The 9,234-nt window shown below is 37.9% G+C and overlaps 1 protein-coding gene across 1 annotated transcript; it reads left to right on the plus strand.

Moving 5' to 3' along the window:
* The first annotated feature begins 8,247 nt into the window (after positions 1-8,247).
* Positions 8,248-8,718, plus strand: LOC114194939. Its single transcript, XM_028085341.1, has one exon. It carries the CDS (start codon positions 8,248-8,250, stop codon positions 8,716-8,718), a length of 471 nt encoding a protein of 156 aa, XP_027941142.1.
* Positions 8,719-9,234: the final 516 nt, after the last annotated feature.

Genomic DNA, 9,234 nt, shown 5'->3' on the forward strand with positions numbered 1-9,234 from the left:
AATCCAAGTACAGTCTCAATTAATTTTACTATGCCTAATCATGTCTATTCCTTTGTTTCTTTACCAAATAGAAAATTTAATTAATCAAAGTAAAGTCTTGACTAATTTTAGTTAAAGCAATTACCTCTAATCAAATTAAAGTCTCAATTATTGGCAAAAACTTATTTAATCAAATGAAAGTTCCTAAACAAAATCAAAGTAAAGTCTCAATTTTATTTAAAAACCTCTTAATTCATATGATTAGCATGCATGTAGATTTAAGATCATTATTTTCTATTCAATTAAGAAGCAAAGGACATAGATAAACAAAAACCACAACAATAATCAAAATAACAAAACATATAAATTCATCTAACCTCAGAATCCATTTAAGAAATTACAGTGGAATCAACCCTAAAAGCTTAGCCCTCCATGGCTTTGATGGAATACATGATGATATGAAGGATAGAAAATAAAAGAAAGAATGAGAGATGTGGTGGAGATGGTATCTGCCAAAACCAGAGAGTTCTAAGTGTTTATGCTGTCAGTTGTAAATTGTGTGTCCTTCTGCTCCCTTAAGTCTCTTTATATAGGCTTCCACTGGACTTTGGGCTTTATCTGTCAGTTGCTAAAATCTTTTATTTTTATTTAATTAATTAGCAACTTAATTCCTGTCCAATTTCCAATTCTGCCCCTCTCATTTAACCATATTTGTAGTTTTGACCAGAGTTGAGTGCTGACTTTGACCAGTTGACCAGAGTTGACCAGTTGACCAGTTTGACTGTCCTATCAGATGCTGACACGTGGCGCAGAGTACTCTCTCTCCAGAATTAGGGTTTCTCTCACACTTTGGCTGCCAAGGTGCAATGACGGCAGCTGCTGCCGTTTTCCGGCGAGGTCTTCCTTTCTGGCGAAGTGCTTCGCAGTGCAGGTTCGTGGTAGTGGCGCAAGGTGCAGATGGTGAATCTTTTCCGCTGCTGCTGCATGTTGCGGTAATGGTGAACTAGAATGCAGAAATGGTGGTGAAGTTGGCAGCGAGAAGATGGAGATTGCAGGTGCGGTGTATCTTCTTTTCCGATCTGGTGCGCACTGGTGTAGGGATGAAGCGCGACCGTGACTGGTGGTGACGGAACTGGTTCGCGCAGATGCAGGTGCAGGCGCTGGTGGCTCGCGGTGGTCGGACGTCTTGGTTGCAGGTCTGCGGTGCTCGCAAGAAGATGGAGGTGTGGTGGTTCTGCAGTGGTGTGCTCGCGGTGGCGTTCTGCGCGAGAAGATGGAGACGGCGCGGTGCTGTAGAACAGGTGGTGAACTGCGCGATCTGGTGGCGCGAATGAAGAAGCTTCGCGGAACAAGCTTCGCGGAGGCGTGGTGGTGTGCGATGGCTGCGGAAGCTGCTGCCATTGTTGTGCGCGAGGAAGAAGATGGCGTTGCTGTTCGTGGTGGCCGGAAAACGTGAAGGTGCGGTGGAGATGGAGGTTGAAGTTTCCGGCGAGTTGTAGTGGTGGCCGGCGAGGTGAGTGGCGGCGGCTGCCGTGGAGGGTGGAAGGAGAGGAGAAAATTAGGGTTAGGGTTTTGGGAGATGAAGATGATGACGTGGCAGAATCTGATTGGTTAATTTGGTGAGGGTAGGATTATGACACGTGGCTTGTTCTGGTTGGCTAATTTTAAGAGGTGGGGATTGCCACATGGCATGATCTGGTTTAGTGGAGTTTAGGTGGTAGGAGGGGTGCAACTTAGTGAAGACTGGGGGTGCAGAACAGGTTTTTGTGGTCCACTTGAGCAAGGAGTGTGCAAATAAAAACTGGGGGTGCATTTAGCTCCTGATTTATTCTTTTTCAGAATTTCTTGATTTTGGACTTATTTTGTAACTTTGAATATTTTAAAATCACACTATTAATTGACCAAAAATAAATTCCAGCTGCATCAACAAACGTTAGAATATCCAATAATATTTTATGCAACTAAAATCAATTTTTACGCCACTTTTACCAAACTTACTCAATAAATCCAATAATCACAAATCCTAATTAAATCAATCTTTAAGCACAGAAAATTCAATTAAATTCCCAAATTTAAATATTAAATTAGGGCAAAAATTTGAACTCATCAACCGCCTGGCGGCATGACCTTGGCTGCCAGGCGACGCATGTATGCAACCTAGTTTCTGGGTTTTTGGTTTAAATTGCCTGGCGGTCATGAACTACCGCCAGGCGAGGTAAGCTATTTTGGTTCAATTTTTTTGGTTTTTCTGTGTTCTGGGCTATGTTTGATCAATGGAAAGGGTGTGAAAGTCATTGATTAATCAAATGGCAGTGAACGATTGTGAAATTCAGGAGATGATAATGGAAAATTGGAGGGTTGTGGCATACTCTTATTCTAGGGTTTGAAAATTGGGAATTTGTGGGTTAGGAATCAATTGCAGTTGGAATTGGATTGGGATTGAAATGTTATATGTTATTTTACCACTTGAGTACAGATAAATGTGTTAAGATTCGTTGAATTGGTCAAATTTGGGTGATGGGGGATTTTGGGGTTCGGATAGGTGTAGTACCAATTCTGGAAAAATTCCAGAAAGTAATGCGCCGCCTGGCGGGCCCTAGGTTTCCGCTAGGCGACACCGCAATAGTGGCAAAAATTGAGTTCTTTATGGGTGGAGGTTCATAGGGTTGGGCTTCCATGAATGGTTACAATAGTCCATAAGTAAAGGGAATGAAATGTGAGGATTTTGAGAAGGTTGTGTCATGATGGGATTATGCACGTAGAGTGAAAAGTTAGGTAAAAGAAATGGATGGGCTATTAAGTATTAATTGGCTTGAATAATTGAAAAATGAGCATTGTAGTAGTTAAAGGAGACACACAATGTATATAATATAGGCATAAAAGAAAATGGATTAAGGAGAACTATGAGAGAACGATAAAGGATTTCATTGAGAGTACCTAGTTTAGCCATAAGTTAATGACGTGAACAACATGAGTTCTCATGCTTAAATCTATAAACTAGTGAATTGGGGTATGCAAATTAAGTAGGGTGAATTGGTAAGGGCCTGTAAACACCTGGTACTTTGGATTGTAACTTGGGAACTAATTGGTATAGGTTGGTGACCTAAACAATGGTCAAAAGTGTGCAAAATCAGCAACCTCAGATACTGGTATGGCGCTTGGTGGTAAGGAATGAATCGTCAAGCGATAGTTGAATGTTCACGAAGGCCTATGACGAGAGGCGCCTGGTGGTGAGCGTTGTCCCGCTAGCTGATATTTGCATGACAAAGGCATCAGAGGCACTTGGCGCCTGGCGGTACGTGTCCCCCCGCCCGACGATTTGGAAGCAGAAAGCGCCTAGCGCCTTGTGAGCAGTGCCAGGCGATATTACTGCAGCAGAAATTGCTTTGCTCATTTTGATGTGCATGATCTACAATGCTTTAGTGATACCTTAAAGGTCGACTTTCTAGTGTTCCTTGAGTTATGGCTCGGAACGTATCTCTTGAGTTGTGGCTTGGAATAGGGGTTAAGCACGTGGCATTCCTTGAGTTGTGGCTCGGAATGGCATCTCTTGAGTGGTGGCTCAGAATGGCGGATGAACACGAGGAACTCTTGAGTTGTGGCTCAGATTGACGAGTGTTGTCGGTGTGAGTGTGTGTGTTGTGGCGTGTACGAATGGGTCCAAATAGATTGCCCTCCTTGGTATGAGACTAATCTTGGGACGTTACAAATGTTATTCGTATTGGAAACTCCCCCTGATGTTACGGAGTGTGGTCCGTAGCATGGTTTTCCGCATGTGCTCTACCAATTGTGGCTGGTAAGTGTAGCAGCAAGACATCTTGAGGTATTCATCAGAAAACGTAGAACACGGGTAACATATTGGTGGCCATGTGATGTGGAACCAAAGGATAGGAATTCTTTTGGTGTACTTGTATGTTTTGCCTGATATATATATATATATATATATATATATATATATATATATACATATATGTATATATATATACATATATATAATATATATGTATATATATATATATACATATATGTATATATATATACATATATGTATATATATATATATATATATATATATATATATATATACATGTTGTTTTATTTTAAGCTCACCCTATCTGCTTGTGTTTGGCGATGATCATGTATGCAGTACACAAGAGCAGATGATGTTGCAGGTGGATTTGGTGAGGCATAGAGCCGAAGCTTGGGGTAGATTGGGAATATAATTTTCAGAGTTTTATTATGTTTTGGAATAATTGTAATCCTTTATATTATCATACTTGGATATTGTATTTAAGTTTTATAAAGTTGGATTTCAGTTATTCTTACAATTAAATAAATGTTTAAAATTTCTAGCGTTTTTGGAAATGATGTTTTAATAAATGACGCGTAATTATTATTTCCTTTATTTTATAATTAAAATCCTTAATATCTGGATGGGATGTTATATTTGATATCAAAGCTTTGGTTTCAAAATGATTTTTTTGGGGTCTTTGGGGAGTGAGCCTATCATGTTTCGCTTGAGATACTATTATGTGCCTTGTTTGTTAAGTTCCTATTGTGTAAATCTTAACTGGAGCTGTTTGGTGTGAACAACTGAAAATGTGGCATGCTCAAGCGATGGCTAACAGGAGGAGGAGAAATAATGCTAGAGCACCCATTCGTCCAGTGACTATGGAGGATTTCATGAGGCACAAGCCCTTTAAGTTCATGAGCAAATCCACTCCCGATGAGGCAGATGCTTGGCCCAAAGAGTGCGAGAAAATCTGTCGATTTATAGAGTGCACTGATGCACATAAGCTATCCTTTGTCACCTTCCTCCTGGTGGCCGATGCTGAGTACTGGTGGGTAGGGATGCGGTAGCTGATGCAGACCTAGGCAGAAGAGGTAACCTAGGCTAACTTCAAGACATGATTCATGGAGAAATACTTCCTAGATAGTGCAAAACACGAGAGGGAAGTAGAGTTCCTCACTTTCCAGCAGGTAAAGATGGCAAATAAACCCGGCCCCGTGGGTATTGCCTGAACCCATCCCCGTTTTGATGGGGAATCTCCGTATTGACTGGGTATGGGTATGAGTATGGGGAATCCCCAACTTTTTCAACTGGGTGTAGGGATGGGTATGGGGATGTACATATCCCTACCATAATACCCGTCCCAGCCATATTTCTGTCATCGTATAAATGATTACAATTAATTAAGTAACCTTATATATATATATATATATATATATATATATGTATATATATATATATACATATATATATATATATATGTATATATTTTTTATTTCTTCTAATTATTTGGTTTGTCATGAAATTTTTTTGCATCTCCAATATATTTTTCATCCTATCATAACCTTTATGTAATTATGTTAAAATGATGTATGTCAATTAAAAATTTTTTATGTCTCACATTTGAATATTTTTATTATTTTTTAATATTTTCATTTATTGTATATTTTCCTTTCACATGAGAATGTTTAATACTCTCAATTTAAGTGTTCAATAGCATCAATCTTTCATTTACTAGGTAATATAAAAAAATTCTTTACATATTATTATTAATTTTTGTTTCATTTGAAGAACTGTTTTGTTTTGCTAAAACAATTTTCGTTATTCTCAACCATTGAGTATATACGCTAATATTTGAAAAGTTTTCTTAGATCTCTAAGGTATTTTTAATCTTATCATACCCTTAATTATACATTTGTTTTCCTTGTGCAATTTCTTTCAATAGTCTCTCAAATTATTTCAAAGATACACATTTGTTAATTTTTTAATATTTTTATTTGTTGTTTATTTTTATCATGTAGAATACTATTTTGATATATTTTATTTAATTATATTTCATTTTCTAAGTTATTTTCAATCATACTGTAATTTTTTCATATAATTGTATAAATAAATTTTATTTACTACAATATAAAAATTTAATGTAATCACCATGAATATTTTTTTATCACCATCCAACATATATTGAAATTCAAAAGATACAAGATCTATGTCAAAATTTTATTATTATGTTTATTATTTGTTCTTTGTGTCATTTCGACCAAGTGAGGTATTATAACTTTTATTAGTGTATAAAAAAGAGATTCATTAGAATTCAAAAAATTGAAGTAAAAAAACATTTAAAATATATTGTAATTTGAATATTTATTTTCGTTTTATATATTTTTTTAAAATACTTTTAAATTTTATCAACTAGGTTTCATTAATGTTTACAAATTTAATAAATGTTTTGGTTCTCATGAAATTTTATTTGGTATTATAATATAAAATGTTAACAATTACAATTAATTTCAAAGTATTTGACATCAAAGAAACAATCATCCTCCTTAGGGATGTCAAAAAAATCCGTACCCGCGGGTATCCATGGATAAAACCCGCAACGGGTAGGAAACGAATATTAAAAATGGATACCCGCTACCCGCGGGTACGGGTATTTTTGATACCCGCATGTTAACGGGGCGGGTATGGGTATCATAGTATCCGTACACGTGGATACTCGTACCCGCTAAACTTTAATTTAGAAAAATACCTTTATATATATATATATATACATATATATATATATATATATATATATATATATATATATATATATATATGTATATATATATATATATATATATATATTAGTAAAAAACATTATGAGTGTTCATTCAATAATGGTGGTCAGATTCTTACCCCACAACCGAGTAAATTACTTTCAAATACTGTGGAGGCATTGATGTGTCTCCAAGACTGGTTATGGACCAACATGGAAGGTAATGAAATTAACACTTTTACTTAGATATTTTAATTAAGTGATTGTTAGAAATTTTTAATGAACTTCTTATGTTTTAAGGCTCTTCTAGATTAAAATTGGACAACATGAAACTTTATAAAATGTTGCAAGAGGTGTACATTGATGAAGTTAGTAATTTCTTTAATATTTTATTCAAAAATAAACTACAATATAAATTGGTCGTGATTTTTTATTTGTTTGTTTTTCAAGAATCAATTGGAGAAAAGACTTCTTGATCCAAGCACTAATTATGGTTAAATATTTATTTTTTAAAATATTTTTGTAAATACCCACGGGTACCCGTAGATACCCGCGGATATGAAAAAAATAGATGGGTACCAGCATAACGGATACCCGACGGATATGGGTACGGGTACGGGGCGAATATTTATTCAGTGGGTAGGGTACGGGGGAGCTACTACCCGTACCCTACCCGCCCCATTGACATCCCTAATCCTCCTAATATTGAATATTTGATAATATTATGTTTCCTTTATCGTAATTTTTATTATTTTATAAAAATTAATTAAAATTAATATTGAAGTAGTAGTGAAACGGATACGGGTATGGGTACGAGATTATACTTGTTACTTGGTGGGGATTGGGATGGGACAAAATTTTGATTCCCGTTGGATTTGGGTATGGGGATGGGGATGGATTTTTTCTATGGGAATGGGTATGAGATAGCAAAACTCATCCCCGTCCCACCCCGTTGCCATCCCTACCAGTAGGGGAACCTGACTATGCAGGCATACACAAACAGGTTTGAATATCTGGCGAGGTTTTATTTTGCTACGGTCATAGAGGAATGAAGATGAAGAAAATACAGGGAGGATTGAAACATGAGCTCTGCATATTCCTCGTACCATTGAGGATCAAAGAATTTCCAGTCTTGGTGGAGTAGGTCAAGAGTTAGAGATAGGGCCCAGCAGAGTGGCATGCCCGCAGAAGGCCACTACAGATTCATGGCAGCAGAATAAGCCATATAGCAGATTGTAGTGTTCAACTAGAAAACTACAATGCTATAACTGTAGGGGATAACATCTTAGGAGGGACTACCCAAAACCCTTTGGCAATTCTGGAGGAGGCTTTAGCACTAGCAAGTGCTATGTATGTGAGCAAACTGGACACTTTGCACGACAGTGTCCCAACAAGAAACCCGCTGGTGGCGTTCCAGCAAAGAAGCCAGTGGGAGAACGACCGAGAGCACCAAGGCGTGTGTTAGCATTGACTACCACCGAAGCGACTCAGTCAGGTAACCTGGTGCAAACTACTTGTTTGTTATTTAATCACGAGGTTGTTGTGTTGTATGACTTAAGAGTTACCCATTCATTCGTATCCAATGAATGTGTGAGGAGGCTCGGGCTTGTGATTCAAGAGTTGGGGTGCAAGTTGATAGTCGCGACGCCAGCATCTGGCAGGTATCCAGCAGCTCAGTGTGTGGGGGTGCCCTATGGAAGTAGCAGGCCATAGGTTCAAGATGAACCTCATATGCTTGCCAATGGAGGGTTTGGATGTGATTCTGGAGATGGACTGGCTGTCAAGCAACCACATCGTCATCGATTACGGACGATGTAGAGTAGTGTTCCCAAATATAGAAGGATTGAACATAATATCGTCTAATCAGGCGATGAAGGAAATAGAAGCTGGACCTACTTGCTTTATGATAGTAGCTCAAACAAAGAAGAAGAGTACAACCGAGCAGATTAGAAGCATACTAGTGGTGGATGAGTATACAGATTTCTTCCCAGATGAAATTCCCAAACTATCGCCAAGCAGGGATGTGGATTTCACCATTGATCTTATCCCTAGAGCTGGCCCAATATCGATGGCACCATACAGGATGGCGCCAGCTGAGTTAGCAGAACTAAAAAAGCAAATTGAGGATCTGCTTGAGAAAAAGTTTATCCGGCCGAGTGTGTTGCCGTGGGGAGCATCATGCTCTTGGTAAAGAAGATGGATGGCAGTTCAAGGCTATGTGTTGACTACCGTCAGTTGAACAAGCTGACCATCAAGAACAAGTATCCACTGCCGAGGATTGATGACTTGTTAGATTAGTTGAGAGTAGTGACGATATTCTCTAAGATTTACTTGAGGTCTAGATATCATAAGATCTTAGTCAAGCCAAAGGATGTTCAGAAGATAGCTGCTAGGTCATGTTATGGACACTACGAGTATGTGGTGATGCCATTTCTGGTGACAAATGCTCCTGCAATCTTCATGGACTACATAAACAAAATCTTTCGAACGTACTTGGATAAGTTTGTCGTAGTATTCATTGACGACATACTAATCTATTCTAAGAGCCAGGAAGAGCATGAAGATCATCTGAGAGTGGTGTTAATAGTCCTCAGAGAGCATCAACTATATGGAAAGTTATCGAAGTGTGAATTCTGGCTAAAAGAGATGCAATTCTAGGGTCATGTAATCTCAGCCCAAGGAATAGCAATGGACCCAACAAAGATAG

This window comes from Vigna unguiculata, chromosome 8 (genome assembly GCF_004118075.2).
Source record: "Vigna unguiculata cultivar IT97K-499-35 chromosome 8, ASM411807v1, whole genome shotgun sequence".
In the NCBI taxonomy this organism is placed as follows: domain Eukaryota; kingdom Viridiplantae; phylum Streptophyta; class Magnoliopsida; order Fabales; family Fabaceae; genus Vigna; species Vigna unguiculata.

Excerpts from the sequence above, each read along its gene's own strand:
- LOC114194939 (XM_028085341.1), top strand. The coding sequence starts at position 8,248 with ATGAACCTCATATGCTTGCCAATGGAGGGTTTGGATGTGATTCTGGAG.